Here is a 15,794-nt window from a genome sequence, read left to right on the forward strand (position 1 = left end):
CCACTCGCACACCTCTCTTTCCCCATCACTCGCTCGCGGCACGGTAGGACGAACCGGCCAGACAGGGAGCTTAGCTCGGATGGGGCCATCTTGAAGGGCTGATGTGTAGTTGTAACAACTTATCGTGATCATCCTGGACATCCCCAGTTCTCCGTCTCGTCTTTCAGGGGTTAAACGAGGTACCATGTCTTTGCCGGTTTGTAGAAGTAGAAAACAAGAGCATGTCTACTTTTCCATCGCCTCTTTTTGACTGGATTGATCCCATTTATTCACTGTTGCTTCTTGCAAAGCTGGGTTGACCAGTTGGCTTCGTATTCGTCCTTATCGAGTTGGTTCCATCGCCCTTCGCCCCTCTCTTGGGCACAACGTGTATAAGTAGGTATCTTCTGATCCGTCGAACGGCTACACCATCGAAAAAAAAATATCCCGAAATCACATCATCCCCATCTACAAAGATACCATCTCTCGTTTTCACATTTCCCTTTCTTTCCCGATACCGGTCCCCATAGCGTGCCATCCACCAGTCAGTCGCACAGTTTGGGCCTGCCGCTTCTCGGCAAAAGCTTCATCAATAATCAACAGGTACTTGATCGTTCGAGGTACCGGATCCGACAGTGAGGACCTCAGAATATGCGCTGCAAGAACCAGAACAGCGTGTAGTAGCATTCTTGCCTCCTACACCCGCCCCGGCCACCACACCATCAGCGACTGTTAATTAAAAAAAGAGCTTCCCCAGATTTTCTGCAAGACAGGAATCTCAGACCTGCAGACCGTCCTTCGCTGCTGATGCCATTCCAACGGGGGAACGGCCCTTTATCCCAGCGCGAACCTATCCACGCAGCTTTCCTTAGCCGAGACAAATTACAGCTTCTCTATATCCTGATTTGACGCGTCACTACCAATATGGCCATGGTACGGAGTTCCAGGTCAGAAAAGCCAGGAAGACCGGATAGTCTCGCGCGCATGTTGGAGTTGGAGAAGTACTACAAGGTATGCCATGCTGCCTCGGGTATTTGCCTACATCTCCATAATGAGAACGGCAGTGCCTACCAGTCACATGGATGGCCCCTCCATAAATGCACCCACTAACACGTCTTGTTCTCACTCCCTCTAGATGCAGCGCACTCAAGACAATGGCTCAATTCATCCCACCCCGGCAGGACCAATAGGTACAAGACCATCACCATCCGCCCTTCCTGATTCAGCATTGCGGGCTCGGCGTGCCTCTGCACAGCCGCCACCCACTCAAAATATGAAAGTCGCTCGAAGGTCTGCTGGTCTACCTTCTCTGTCAATCTCAATTCCTCCGTCCCCAACTTCGACCCAGGGTGCCGGGGAAGATGTGCCTCCTCCTGCAGCAGAAAATCAGGAACCTGTTGCTGAGCCCAGAAAGGAACTTGGCGAGCGCACAAAAACCGTGACCTTCTCAGGGCCCCAGGAAGAAGACGAAGAGGACAATTTGTCAGACGTGTCCTCCATTTGCCATTCGCCCAGTTGGGAAGGGTTTGGACAGAGTAGTAAGAAAAAAGCCAAGAAGCGAGAGAAGAAAGAGAAGAAAAAGCTCGAGGAAAAAGCGACCAAGGCCTCCAAAAAACAAGCCAACAGACTGAGCAAAAACCCCCCTCAGGACACGCAAAGCGTTCAGGCGCTAAAAGCTTCAGACCGGTCATTGTCAGCACCAGAACTGGAACAGCAAGTCAAGCTCAACCCAAGGAATCTGAATCGGTCAACGAGTGACTTCCCCCCAGAAACAATGGCCAGCCACAATTCCAAGCCCCAGGCTCCCAGTGACGAAAACGCCAAACCGAAGAGCAGAGGGTTTCTTGCGAGCCTTAGAAGCAGCTCCACAGGACCGAAGAAGACATCAACTCCACGGGGTAGTGTCGACGAAGCACAGTCCATTCATAGCGGTTCTATCGCTGGGATCCCCTCGCACATGTACAATCCCGCGGCGCCGGGGGCTGATCATGACTTCATCAATCCGCGCCAAGCGCCGTCGATCAGTTCGAATGCGTCGGGTTCAACGCAGTCGATGTCTTCCCAGGAAAAGAGGCCAGGGCTAGGTCGACACTCTTCGAACTCTGGTCACGGTCGCAGTATGTCTATGTCCTTGTTCTCGAAACTCAAAGGACCCTCGTATCTGTACTATCACTCCCCAGACTCGGAGACCAAGGAGGACAAGCCTCGCCCACCCCTTTCGCGCTCAGCCCTGAGCAGCATGGATGCAATGCCAGCCTCACAGCACAGCAGTCGCCCAGCATCAGCAGCGTCGTTTCTGCAGAAGATAGACGCGACATCGGACAGTGGAGAGATGCGTGGGCGACAGGCAGCGGCACGATCATCTCGTCCAAGGGACTCGAGCAGCGACTACGACGAGGCTGATATCACGGAACGACGAGAACGCCGACTGCATGCTGCAGGATATATGCCGGCCCCCCAGCAACCTGTCGCGAATGAAGGACGCCGAAGACCTCACCACCATGTCGCCCAGCCAAAAAGTCGCAATGCAGAGGTTGATAATCAACCAAGCGGAGACCAGACCACTAGTAGCCAGGTGAACCAGACAAGGGAACATACTGAGGCGCAACGTGCTCCCCAACGTTCGGTACGGAAAATAGAGGACCAGGCACAGCGCACCGACCCAGCCGGAAAGGAATTCAACTACCAGTCTAATATGGACAATTATGCCTTACCCTACAGGGACGAAGTCGATCGATTGACTGCCAGACATCATATCCACAGCGAGGAGGATCGTGGCTTTGTAGGCAAACACGTGCCATCGGCGAAACCATCTCCTAGTGCGGCTGATCCGCGATTGACGGAATTCGAGGAGTCTGCTCCGGTGAAAAAGTCGTCACCTTCGCCGAGCGTCATTGGCAGGGCTGTGAGCCATGATGATGACTTCGGCAACGCCACAGAATCAAGTGAGGAAACGCCTATAACCGAGGTAGTTACAAGAGTAGAGGAGCCAACCATGATCCCCAGGACTCACCAGAGGCCCTACAAGATGGAGAAACCGGCCGACTACTTCGCGTTCATTTCCGAGTCTTACGCTCCTCCCTCTCTTGAGCTGAGGTCCCCTGCAGATGGCAGACTGCCGCCTTCGTCACCTCGAATTGACGAAGCCTCAGATGAAGATGACGAGGAAGAACCATGGAGCATAATGGCTCAGAGCCTGGGAAGTGAGAGGGTACTCTCAACACAGGCGGCAACCACAACTACTGGAGACCCTACGCTGGTACCAATATCGTTACTGAGTGGACCGCCACTTGCGATATCTCCAGCCATATCATCTGACCAATCAGACAGCGATGTGCCAGCATTCGAGCATCTTGGTGCTGCGGTCCACCAGACAGTTGCTATTGAGACTCACTATCAGCCCCGGTCTCTCCAAGAAGAACAAACCAGTGCTAGCAACTCAGAGAGGTCTTCATCTTCCACGAATGGGGAAGCTCGCCACCTGGCCTCCTCGATCCTGACCTCCTCGATAACGACTCCAAACAGCTCACGGCCACACTCCCGAAGAGGACACTCGGTGGATATTGTTCCGCGGTCTACCGTGAAATCAGCACTTACGCAAGGTGACGAGAGAGCAGCCCAAAAGGCCTACAGAGCATCGATTGTGGAATCGCCTACCGGAGGGCACATCACGCGCACGTCTAACCCAGATCCGTACATCCAAGATGATAGTTGGAGCCGCACCGCCCTGCCAATCGACCACGACAACCATTCGGTGACGTCTGCACGCTCGAACCGATTGGACGTCATGGCCTCGACGCCCTCGCCGGCGGGTACGCCTACCTCGGCAGCCTTCGCTGATGAGCTGAGGGAGGGGACAGACGAGCCGGCACGGATACCAGAAGCCCCTCGGCGGCAGACCCTTCCTCCCAAGGCACATTCTGCGGTAGACTTACCCGCAACCAGCTTCCTGCCGCCGCTCAGACATCAACCCCTCCACCCACGGAAAGCCAAGATGAAAGGCTCATCTACCAGTCTTCCTACTAGCCTCCCGAACTCACCGCCCCCAGAGCTCGATCCGGAAGCCCCGGCTTTACGGCCAACTTCGTTGAAATCGTCACGGAAGAGCAGCTCGACCAGCCAAGACTCACAGCAGCAGAGTCCTGCATCCGCCAGTGCTGCCTACCTCCAAGAAGCCCGCAAGACGGTACCGGTCCACCCTTTATCTTCGAGAGCACTGCGCCCAGTCTACCCGCCGAAGGGCACCTTGCCTCCCGCAGCACGCTCGGCGTCGCCGGAGCGGAGAGGGGAGCCGATGGCGAAGATGCTTGTCGAATGTTGCAACTGCAAGTTCTTCCACGACATGCCCTCCCGGGTGTACGAGTGCATGGCGAAGCCCGATTCGGTGGTCGAAGACAAGCTGCTGGGGGTGTCGGCTACCATCACCACCATGGTCAAATGTCCTTGGTGCGCGCACGGCATGACGACTCAATGCTGCGCTGGCTACGCCGCGGTGGTGTATCTGAAGGAGAAGTTGCATGGTAAATGAGTATGCATAGCGGACGGTGTGATGGAGGCTTTCTCGTATTACCTTCTACGGGGGCCTTTCCTGACCTGGGACGATGGCGAGGCGATCCGGATATGATGGAGTTCCTATCTCTCTTCTTTTGATTTGCCCATATGACTGACACATGAACCTGCGTTTTTTCTCTTCGTCTTCTTTTTCTTCTTCTTCTCTTCTTTGCTCCCGTTTTGGTCTGAACGCTACATAGCGTGTTCTACTTGCATTCGAACGGAGAAGGAAAAGCCAGATCTTTAAGTTTTTTTTTTTCATTGCATACATACTAAGATGCTCCTGGTTCGTACGGGGAGCCGTCAAATGCGGAATTGTTGCACTTTTGCCACTATACACCCGCTTGGCATTGGGGGACGAATCGTTTATATGAACGAACATCCGTAGCGCAAAGATGTACATTGTAGAACATAACCATTCATACCTATCTATCCTAAAGAAGAAAACGCTTAGTTCAGCTTGTGTACATAGGTCGTACAGTTGAATGGCCGGTTCGGCCCGCTGCCTATTCCAGATGCAAGGCGTCGGTGGCTGATACAGATATGCCATTGGAGGGAGTTTACGAAGTCAGCAAATAGACATTTTGGGTTGGATGGTAAGACGCCCAGGCGCCGAAGCTGCTACTATCGCTTCTTGATTGCATCACGACATATGGAATACGAGAAAAGCGTGTCATCTGGGCGATCTGGTGCATCCTTCTTTCTAGGTCAAATGCTAGCGCTCACCACCGATGTCAGTCAGGACAGGATACGAGGTGCGCCTTGCTGAGAGGCATGCTGCTGCGATGACAGGTTGGGAATTCGGCGGTGTTCGCTTTCGCACAAGGAAGTGGCGTGGCGGGGTTATCGTCGTCGTTCGTTCTTTCTTTTCCCCAGAAGCACGAAATGAGATCTTGGGGGAGTTGCTGGGGGAGCTAACCTCAAGTACTCCATACGAACTAACCCCCCCAAAGAAGAAAGACATTGATTGAGACACTTCAGCTTTCGGCAAGATTTCATCATCGGTCGCCTGCATGTCAGTCTCCATTTCAGTAGGTACATGTTAAAGTACCCAACCACCTAACCGACCAGCACGTACTCCACACCCAGAGAACCCAAACATCGTAGGGATCGCCATACACTATTGGCGAGCGACAGACGGGTAGCGTATGAAAGAATAGTCGCTACTCTTGTATAAGTAGGTCGCTGGATCGCCCGTTCAGCACAGCCAGAGATCGAAGAAGTACTCACCAATACAACGACATCACAGGCCTTCCTGAACCGACATTGAAATCATCACATCAACTACAATGTTCTCCAACTACTTCACGGCTCTGGCCGCGTTCGCCACCGGTGCCGTCCTGGCCGCCAACCAGACCGGACCCTACCACCTCCACATCACGGGCAAGACGGACAAATCCATTGACGGTAAGAACTGACTCACTATATCTTTGTGTCTTCCTACTCCTTCCAATGCCCGAGACCCGTAACTGACATTGGTGTTTGACCCTCAGGTTACGGCGCTTCGTACCACGCCGGCGCCGCCATCGAGGCGCTAGTGTACCTGGAGGGCCCCGCCAACGGCACGTCGCAGGAGTACTACTACAACTACCTGTCCTACGACCCGGCGACGGGCGAGGTCTTCCAGCCGGGCTACATCGTGTGGCAGCTGCCGCTGGTGGGCGAGAACGGCACCACGTACGTGCCCGAGGCCCTGACCCTGCAGACGGAGGGCAACTGGGCCTCCAATGTCGCGCCTGCCATGTTCTACCCGGGCGACGAGTCGGGCGCCGCCGTCAGCTTCTGGGACGAGGGCGAGGCCGCCAACCACTCAGTCTACCTCACCGGCCGCGACGACTCGGGCTACACGGACACCCGCCCCGAACAGGGACCCGGCCCCCTCGTTGACGCGACCAACTGGCACCTCTGCTACCAGTACGTCGGCGGCGGCTACTGGTACCAGACAGTCTCGTGGGTCTTCTCGTCGCCCCCGAGCAACCCGACCTGCCGCCCAGTGAACCTGGCGCTGGAGCTGATCTGAGAGAGGGAAAGGGAAGGAAAGGTGGTGATGTGGTTTCCCGATTACTTTCTCTAACAATGAGAGAGAGCAAGTAGTGTGGGGTGTCTGTTGTAATGCGCTTCATGAGGTCATGTCCTATCGATGAGTACGAACTCGTAATGTCCGTGGTGGATGAGTTTTGGGGATGGGCCAGGGACGACTTTATGCTCTACCATACCATTCCTTACAAAATCACTCTAGCCTAGTAACGAATAATGTATTTATTTCACGATCCTTGCTTGGAAGAATAAGTCTGCCATCCCGTGACAACGACGCCCAGTTGTGGAGACTTTGAACGGGCGATGGGCCGGATTTAGTAGTGGGAACGGAGGGTCGACCGGCTCTTAGTGCTCTAACGCCGGGACTATAATACGGTGGTTTACCTAAAGGCTTTTATTAGGCCTTATTTGCCCAGTAGGTGGACACGAGATGTATATATAAAATGGAGTTCGGTCGGATTCACGTAACACGGAATATGCGAATAAGACGGAGCATCGTGCGGCTACAAGCCTTCTAACACCGAGCACTGCAAAGCGGCGGCGACGCGCTTCTCTTCTACATAAATTCGGGTTTGACGGTGCTATAAAAACTTTGATCCCATCCTCTAGAGTCTACGCTGTAAGAATTTGCATAGTATTAACCAAGACTATCGAGAGACTCGGTATACTTAGTCGACCACACACACCTCCCCTCCAAAATGAATACCGGATACACTATCCAGCAGTACCTGCTCGATCGGGCCAACATCCAAGAAACGGTGAACAAGATCGTACGCCGAACCTTTCCGTCCCCTGTTCTCCCCCTCCCTCCTCATGCACACACATGTTGCATCGACTAACCGCCCCCTCCCCCATCAGACCCTCTACTACGACACCGACAATCCCGACGCACTAGCCGACGAATGCTACGCGCCGGGCGAGATCGCCATCGACTACACCTCCATGTTCGCGGGCGAGCCCCTGGTCGTGTCGAACCGGCAATGGGCCGCCGACGCCATCGGCATGATGCGCGCCTTGGACGCCAAGCAGCACGTCGTGACGGGGCTGGTCATCGGGCAGCTGCCGCAGCCAATGGGGGCGGCAGCCGGCAACAATAATACTCTGCTTCCTCCCCCGGACCACTGCACCGTCGTCGCAAACGTGAACGGCCACATCCAGCGCAAGGCCGCTGCCGCCGGGGAGTCGTCGGTCGCTGGTGGTGGTGTTGGGAGTATGATGCACAACGGGGTATGTCGGGCATTACCAACTTCCACGACTTCAATCTTTGACGACTCTTCCTCGCTGGTCAAGAGAACGAATAAAAGGTTACTAACGATTGTTACATTCTAGGGGCGGTATGAGTTTGAGTTAGTCCGCATAAAGGGGCTCGAGGAAGCCGGGAAGAACCCCTGGCGCGTGCGCAAGCACAAGTGTATCCTAACCTGGAGCGACGGCAACCCTCACGTCATGGAGCCGATGAAAGACGCGCCGGTAGTGACAAGGGCGTAAGCGATGAGCTGCAGTGTCATTCATTCTGAGAACCTTTATTTACATTAATAATATGTGGACGCCTCCCTGGCCTGTCAAAAAAATCCAAAAAGCACAAGCAAAGTTACTTGTCTGTACCTACCTACCTACTCTTACAACAGAAAAACCAGAAAGCCCCGTAACGCCACCCGATGCCCACTAAGATGGACAAGCCCTCCTATGATGATTGTGTATAATTTCTCTCAATTTTGGAAGGGTATCGCAATCGCTTTCCGAGAACAGGCAAAAAACAAACGCCATCCACGCTAGACAGTTTTTCCCCTTATGCAACCGCAGAGAATGATGACTGGAAAAATCTCAAATGCCCGCGAATGTAGTGCCGACATACTCAGAGCCGCAGACAGCGCCGCGCTGCTGCTCGCTCAAGCCGGCGCTCCACAACTTCAGCTCAGCCAAGGTCGCGTTGCCAATGGCGCCATGTAACTTAGCCCTGAGGATGTCGGCAGCGTTCCCGCTGCCTCCGTTGCTGTTTTGCTTCTCCTTGGTCAAAATTGTGAAGCGAAGCACGACCTCCGTGACTGTGACCAGAATACTGATGACAATCAAGACGATGACGATCCAAGTAATTGCGCTCATCTTGGCGTCGGCGACGGAATCCGAAAGAATTTCAGCCAGGTCCAAGAAGACCCGACAACGCTCGTTCAGCACCTTGATGCGGGGGTCAATTTCCAGATACTCCCGGATGGCGACATAGAGGGGATGTAACATAGGCTCGGCATCCCAGAAAAAGTTGGGAACATCAAGGATATTCGAAGCTGTTGCATCACGAGTCAGTTACCATTTCTAGGCAGCCTCGGCGAATGCTTGATCGGAATGCTTGACCGTGTCACTTACATAAATTGATGTCGACGCGGCTCTTGAACAAGCGCCCTAGTATCTTGAGAATCTCGGTCCTGGTCATACTCAAATCGCCGGTTAAAGCCAGCCGCTTCGGCACATGTTGGGCGTTGAGCATGGTCTCGGACATGCGCTCCTCGAAGAAGCATAGCTTGGTACTTTGGGCGATGGCATGGCTGATGGTCAGCTTGACCATGTGGTCGGATCGCGGCAATAGCGTGATCATGTCGTTGAAAATCCGGGGTCGCTTGATATTGGCGTTGTACTCGAAATGAAACTCCTCCGTCTCATAGTCGTTCTGCTCGAGGGGGCGTGTGACGAGCGACACCCCCGACTCGTTCTCGGCAAATGCGAGATCAGCCAAAATGTTCTTCTCCTGCTGCTCGGTAAAATTCCAGAACACCACCACACCATAGGAGAAGACAAACATCTCGGCAAATTGTTTAGCGTCGGGCGCAACATGATTGGAGGGATGATTGGAGCCTGCCTGCCCATCATGATCTCTGTCGTCGGACGTGGAGTGATGGTTGCCGTTCTCGCGGGTCGGGCTGAGACTGCCATCATAGCCATATTCGTCGTAGTAGCCCATGTGTTCGTCTCTCTGCTCGTTTCTCTCAATCTCCAGATCCACCACCGTCTTCCCTGTGCCCGGCGACTTCAAGATCGGCCGACTTTTAACTCGGTACCCATCCATGCCAGGTAAGAGCGGGATGTGGTATACTGTGTACAGGCAGTCGTCGTATAGCTTCGTTTTCGCATCGTGCTTCTTCCGCAGGAATTCCGACGTCTCTTTGGTCTTGTATGATTGGGCCGTGGAGTAGGCCGTCAGTCTGGACAGCTTTTCGGCTCTCTGGACTTTCGGTAGGCGTTCGGCATAACTCTTTCCTCGCAATGCGCCCCGTTTCCTCAGCATATCGCGCTCCTCGTCCTTCAAAGGCCTGTCCTCTTCCTCGACCAGAGCGTCATCTCCCTCGTCATCCAAGATCTCCTCATCCTCGTCGGTGACCGGTAGTAAAACAAGCTTTTCGCTGATCCTCGAGGTTCGTGAAGGTATGTTGTGTTGGCCGGTACGCGAGGCCAGATTCGGTAGGCCGCCACCGCTTATCCGACGGGCGCCGCTGACTGCTCGGGGGGAGACTCCTGGGGGCAGGCGAGGTTGGCCGGAAGGGATTTCTGAAGCATATTGTAAGACATTGTCGACGGAGATGAAGCGCATCGATGACATGCGTGGAGGTGCCCCAGTTGCAGTTACGGGCACTGGCTGTGCGCCTCGAGATGCAGGTCGCTGACGTGCGTCGGTGACCTAATGGTTTAGTAGTCAATAACAAGTCCGTTCATCCGCGATGGTGTTTTAGGTCGAGAAAAAAAGGTCAGAAGTTGTTGTTTGCTCTTACCAGCATCGACGGTCCCCTTCTCCCAGACACAGACATGACGACGGAGCGACTAAGGTCTTCTCGAGTGAACGGTTAGGGATATCGGAGGAGATTGGGCAATTTGTATTGTATCGATGGTTACAGAAAGAGCATTATGATACGAATCGCAATTGAATTCAGTAACGTTACAGCTTCACTATGTGGTATGAGCTGCTCCAATCCCTCCAAAGCAATGTTGCTTTTTTCAATTGTTCGGTAGCGACGCAACGTACGCAGTGCAGTCCGTTCAGTGCATTGAGACTTTGCAACGGCTAAATGCACCAGCCACAGATGACCTCACCAAAACAAAAAAGGTTCAGCAGGGGTAGCTGTCAGCCACAGAAGGCACATGTTTATTACTCAAAGTACCTAACCCCGTATGCCAGGAACTATCTTGTGGTCACCAACACCACCTGGTCATACTACCTGCTTGATTTTCGCCATGCTTCTTTGCACCATTCGCCCAGCATGTCCGCCATGCCGCTATAGCATTTCTCGTTGACAAATTCGCCAGTGATGCACCCCCATTGGTCTTTGGCGCGAGGAGTGAGGACAGATTTGGTGCGCATGGTCGAATTCCATGAGTCCGCGGCGATAGGGTGGTATTGCGTGTTGCGGGGTTGGTGAGGTTGGCGCTCACGAAAGGTTTGCCATGGCCGTCGAAGCCGATGATGTGGCCACCTTGGGGCAACTTGCTGAGGAAGATATCGAGCGCGTCCACGTCGAAAGACATGCCCGATACGTTCAGCACAAAGCCAGGAGCAAGGAAAGGTTTTCGATCAATGAAGGCATATTGATCCGTGGGATTATTGTGGCTCAAGCGATACGAAGAGAATTGTTGCCAGAGGAAGGTGAAGTGATGAAGATGGTGAAGAGGCGAGATGGTAGGACTGCCCCAGGATCTGCCTTCGTGTGCAGGTAATTTATCTCGATTGATAGAGTACAGGTTGTGTATACAATCTTGACACCGTGACCCATGTATATTGCATAGGATCAATACTAGAGCATTTCGTTCCAACCCGGGCATACATTGTGAATAGAATGAAGTATATGACACTTTCTGACGCCCGGACAGCGCGTAGTGACAAGGAAGGTATAATCGCAATCCGAGTCATGGTGTTTCTCTAACATATGTTCAATGCTACCAAGAGCGTGGACCTTTAGTTAGACAAAACCTGTCAAATTCTTCCTCGGTCTCTATCTCCAATGGAGCCCTCAGGGGATCTTGAGCACATCGTCCACATGAATCACCTGCCCCGTGGCTATCGATTTATTCGCCGCCACACCGGTCAGGATGGATAAGGCGCCATCAATGTGACTTGCCGCCCGCATATACTCGTCCGTAGTCGGCACACCAAACAGATCGTTGAGCAGTACCGTGTCGCCGCCTCCATGAGCTCCGACCCCCGCCGGTATCTCCACCTCACGCGGCTTCTCGAACAGCGGGCGCAGCAGCAGCGTCGTCTTCTCGATGCTCCCCTCCTGCGCCTGATCGCCGCCGCTGTTAACATAGCTGTTCTCCACGACCTCCAGCTCCAGCCGCCCGCCCGTGCCGTTGAAGCTGACGCGGAACCCCTCCCAGGGGGCGTAGGCCGTCAGCGAGTACGTCATGACGGCTCCGTTCCGGTACCGAACCAGGAGGTTCATGGTGTCTTCGATGCTGATGCCGTCCGAGAACACGCTCTGGTCGCGATAGTACGCATCCTCGTGCTCGGCGTCGAGGTAGAGCGCCTTGAGCTGCTCGTGGTCTTCCATGTGCAGGGCGAACGGGTCGTTGCGGGCCGCCTCGCTCCCTCTCGCCCGGGAGTAGAACCCCGTCGTAGCGGCCCCGCGCGCCTCCGCGTTCTCGCGGCCGTAGAACTTCAGGTCGCCCTGCGCGTACACGGTGGCCGGGCGGGTCTGCAGCCAGAAATTGACGAGGTCGAAGTGGTGCGTGCTCTTGTGCACCAGCAGCCCGCCGCTGTTGTGCCGGTCCCGATGCCAGCGCCGGAAGTAGTCGGCGCCGTGCGACGTGTTGAGCATCCACTCGAAGTGGACCGTGGTGACGGTCCCGATGGCGCCCGACCGCAGCAGCTCGAACACCTTGGTGTTGTGCGGCGCGTACCGGTAGTTGAAGGTCACGCGTACTCGGCCCTGGCCGCCCGGTGTCCGCTCGACAGCGTCGAGTATCTCCCGGCAGCGCGGCGCGTCTATGGTCATGGGCTTCTCCGTCACGACGTTACAGCCCAGCTCCAGGGCGCGGACGATGTAGAGATTATGGGTGCGGTCGATGGTCGTCACAATCACCTCGTCGGGCTTGGTGTCCCGGATCATCTGATCAAACTTCGCGGCTGCGTATGCAGGAACAGAGGCATGGCCCAAAGCCTCCAGCTTGGAGTTTGCGTAGGCCATGCGGGTTTGGTTGGTATCGCATAGTGCCACAACCACGGATGTTTCTGAGAAGTCTTGGGCGATGGCTGTATAGTAGAAGATGGCGCGGCCTCCGGTGCCCACAATGGCATATCTTTTCTTTTGGCCGGTACCTAATTGCAAGTCGGACATAATATCATCAATAGAAGCCTCAGCTTGTCAATAGTCGCTTCGTCGTTCTACTTCAACTTGAAAGTCCACTGACATGAGAAGACCCGCAAGTGAATTGTGTAACTAGGGGGCCCGAGGAATGTCACCGGAACCAAGATCGTTTTCGCAAACGACTACACCGAATGAAACCCCCTATTTTCCCGAAACCCGAGGGATGTCTTCTTTTACGAGAGTGCGGGGTGCTTCATTTCATCTCCTCATTGGGGGAATTGGGTTGGGGAACGCCCAGCATTGCGAAAAGCTTTCCTACTCCCATAGCCAGGATGGTAAGTGGAATTACCTGCGTCCGCCGCACCCCTAGCTCGGGAGAACCCCTTAACGGGCAGCAAAATTGTGAAGATATGTCCTGTATTCATGTCGCCGATAATAGCAAGGCACGGCTTCTTTCTATATAAGTTTAAATTTATATTCTGAGATATAACAGGCCCAACAAGATTTGCATTACCTAATTCAAGAACCTTTATTGTAACCTTTGTTGACCGTAGCATCGCAGTCGAGCCAAGAACACCAACTTTCTTGATCCGCACCGTCGATAGGCCAGAGCTGGATCACTCGTCTCGTGAAATGACCAAGGCCCGGTCTGGAATCGATGTATAGCGCCCACTCATCCCGACCTTCCTCGCGCTTCTTTTGCGCCCCCTCCACAAGCCAGTCGAGTGCGGTGCGCCCGTCCTTGTCGGGGGCCGCCACGTCGCACCCTTGGACAGCGAGGAAAACCAGAAAGGGAAACACCTCCTGGAAGTAGATCCGGGACCGCGGCCCGCCCTCGAACCAGCCGCGCGACTGCGTCCGGAACACGTTCTCGCAGAACGTGTGCAGCGGTGTCCCGATCTCCGTGCCGCGGCCCCCGTTGACGTCGACCTCGCCACGGTTGATGAGGAACTCGAGGATCCGGCGGCGACACTGGCAGAGCCCCTCCCGGCGAAACTTGTCGGAGAAGGCCAGGTCTACCACAAGGCGCAGCGCTTGCGCTTTGTCGTTCGAGCCGTATCGACTTTCGGGCGCGCGGCAGACTTGTTGAGGGGTGTGATGGTATAGAAGCTTGAAAAACTTCAGCCAGGTGTCTTCCAGGCATCCTTGTCGGCAGATGCATTCTTCTAGGAATGCGAAGCACCAGGGTTCGTCGCCGCCCTCGCTGGTATTGGTCCACGTGACCCGGAAGTCCTGGGTCAGCCTCTTTACTATATACGCTAGCATTCTCCGTTTCCTAGGGCGGCCGAATCGCAGAGCATTTGTAAAGTTCCAAATCGGATAGTGGATGCGACGTTTCTTTGCATCTGGCAACTTCCCTAAGCTCCACCGAAGCACTAGGTTAAGAACCTCTATGCTGTCGTTGCATATCTTGCGCCGATGCAAAGTTGCATCTAACGCCATTCTTAGTACCTCCCTCGTCGCCTTCTGTCCGCTGATCCCGATAGCCTTTGCGTGGCCCATTAGGAACTCTAGGCACCTGGAGCTCCTATTTCCTATGGCAACTTGAAACCAGCCCTGACGCGTGACATAATTGGGTGACCCGAGGCGTCTCACAAGATACTCCAAGGTATCATTAGGGGCTTTGCATCCGAGGGCGACACCAAAAAGGCTTTCGCGGTTATCGACAAAAAGGGGTTGGGTTGGTAGAATATCAGCCAGATATTTGATTACTTCAAGCTCCCCTACTCCGGTCGCAGTTGCAAGGAGACTTGGGCTGCTTGTATCTCGCATGTACCAATCGTCGAGTGGTACATCGAGGTCGAATAACCATTTGAGTAACGTGACCTTCTGATGGGGTGTGGCCTCACCCAGGATCGAGATCTCGGCCAGGTTTCCCTCGCGTCTGGCTGATAGTGGCGTCCCTTTGTGCAACGGTCCAATCTTCCTGGTGGAATCTAAACCGAACGAGAATGCAGCCTTCTGTAGGTCACCTGGCGCAAAGCCAGCATTGACCGCTTGCCGCAGGACGTGCGTGTTGCCGTGGGACGCAGCATGTATTAGGAGGCAGTTGAAGAGGCCCGAAGGTTTCCTGGCGAATGCGCGCGCCTTTTTATACCACAAAGGAGTGCAGAGTGTGTGAAGGTCTCTGCAGGTTTGGGATAACCCCTTCAGAGTTCTCAGCATGACACGATCATCCTCATCACATAAGCATGCCGTTGATGAGGCCGTGATGATGTCTATAATTTGGTACCAAAGCTCCAGCGGGAGCTTCATTAAAATCAAGGCCATATTCCAAAGTGCCTAGGTAGATCTTGTTGTGACAGGTGCTACCACAGACTGTGCGGTGGTGAGTATCAGAAACATTTTGTCCAGCGAAACCGTTGCTACGTTGATTTATATTGACCGATGAAGGGTTTTCGGAATTTGTTAGCTATATAGTGTGTGATATCCTTGGATTGCTTCTCCTAAGGTTTCGTCCTAGCGTTATACTGTTAGTCATTAACAAGGGTAAACCAAACCTTTGATGACCAAATCCAGCTCAAGGGGCAAACCTTCGTGTCGATATAGGTAGTCTAATAGACACGTCCCAAAGACGTACCGGTGCCATGGTAACCGAGCCGGTGGATTCGGCATGGCCGGATAGCCTTACCGGCCGCAGACGATGCGCTGCAGATATGCATATCTGATGGCTGGGGCACAACCATCCTCTAGAAAAGTGCGTGTGTTAGGGGTGGGACAACGAAAGAAAGGGATTCATATTGATGAGACAGTTTGCCCCTCCTCAACCCATAGAGATACCCAGCGTTCACAAAGAAGAATGGCATCCATGAATGGTTCATGCTGATCAGGAGAAGGAAGACATTGCGTTGAGAAGGCCATCAATAAACGTCCTTGGCTTTCAGGCGGCCCCGTTTCTTTTTCAGCCGCCTGTGGCTCGAGCTTGGGAAGCTTGTCGCA

At 54.0% G+C, this 15,794-nt stretch overlaps 6 protein-coding genes across 6 annotated transcripts; 3 read left to right on the forward strand and 3 right to left on the reverse strand.

Moving 5' to 3' along the window:
• Window positions 1–903: 903 nt before the first annotated feature.
• PG985_000763 (uncharacterized protein) lies at window positions 904–4,507 on the forward strand (the record flags this gene model as incomplete). The annotated part of the gene is made up of 2 exons (XM_066820532.1): window positions 904–990; window positions 1,115–4,507. 2 exons carry the CDS (start codon window positions 904–906, stop codon window positions 4,505–4,507), a joined length of 3,480 nt encoding a protein of 1,159 aa, XP_066691411.1.
• A 1,312-nt stretch (window positions 4,508–5,819) lies between these two features.
• On the forward strand, window positions 5,820–6,550 carry PG985_000764 (uncharacterized protein; the record flags this gene model as incomplete). Its single annotated transcript, XM_066820533.1, has 2 exons — window positions 5,820–5,937; window positions 6,024–6,550. 2 exons carry the CDS (start codon window positions 5,820–5,822, stop codon window positions 6,548–6,550), a joined length of 645 nt encoding a protein of 214 aa, XP_066691412.1.
• Window positions 6,551–7,265: 715 nt separating this feature from the next.
• PG985_000765 (uncharacterized protein) lies at window positions 7,266–8,055 on the forward strand (the record flags this gene model as incomplete). Its single annotated transcript, XM_066820534.1, has 3 exons — window positions 7,266–7,337; window positions 7,426–7,794; window positions 7,897–8,055. The coding sequence occupies 3 exons, from the start codon at window positions 7,266–7,268 to the stop codon at window positions 8,053–8,055; spliced, it is 600 nt and encodes a 199-aa protein (XP_066691413.1).
• Window positions 8,056–8,391: 336 nt separating this feature from the next.
• PG985_000766 (uncharacterized protein) lies at window positions 8,392–10,147 on the reverse strand (the record flags this gene model as incomplete). The annotated part of the gene is made up of 2 exons (XM_066820535.1): window positions 8,392–8,849; window positions 8,929–10,147. The coding sequence occupies 2 exons, from the start codon at window positions 10,145–10,147 to the stop codon at window positions 8,392–8,394; spliced, it is 1,677 nt and encodes a 558-aa protein (XP_066691414.1).
• A 1,411-nt stretch (window positions 10,148–11,558) lies between these two features.
• PG985_000767 (uncharacterized protein) lies at window positions 11,559–12,884 on the reverse strand (the record flags this gene model as incomplete). The annotated part of the gene is made up of 1 exon (XM_066820536.1): window positions 11,559–12,884. One exon carries the CDS (start codon window positions 12,882–12,884, stop codon window positions 11,559–11,561), a length of 1,326 nt encoding a protein of 441 aa, XP_066691415.1.
• A 489-nt stretch (window positions 12,885–13,373) lies between these two features.
• On the reverse strand, window positions 13,374–14,120 carry PG985_000768 (uncharacterized protein; the record flags this gene model as incomplete). The annotated part of the gene is made up of 1 exon (XM_066820537.1): window positions 13,374–14,120. One exon carries the CDS (start codon window positions 14,118–14,120, stop codon window positions 13,374–13,376), a length of 747 nt encoding a protein of 248 aa, XP_066691416.1.
• Between the last annotated feature and the right edge of the window lie 1,674 nt (window positions 14,121–15,794).

This window comes from Apiospora marii (assembly GCF_038362585.1).
Source record: "Apiospora marii strain CBS 49790 chromosome Unknown utg000001l_segment0_segment0, whole genome shotgun sequence".
Classification (NCBI taxonomy): Eukaryota; Fungi; Ascomycota; class Sordariomycetes; order Amphisphaeriales; family Apiosporaceae; genus Apiospora; species Apiospora marii.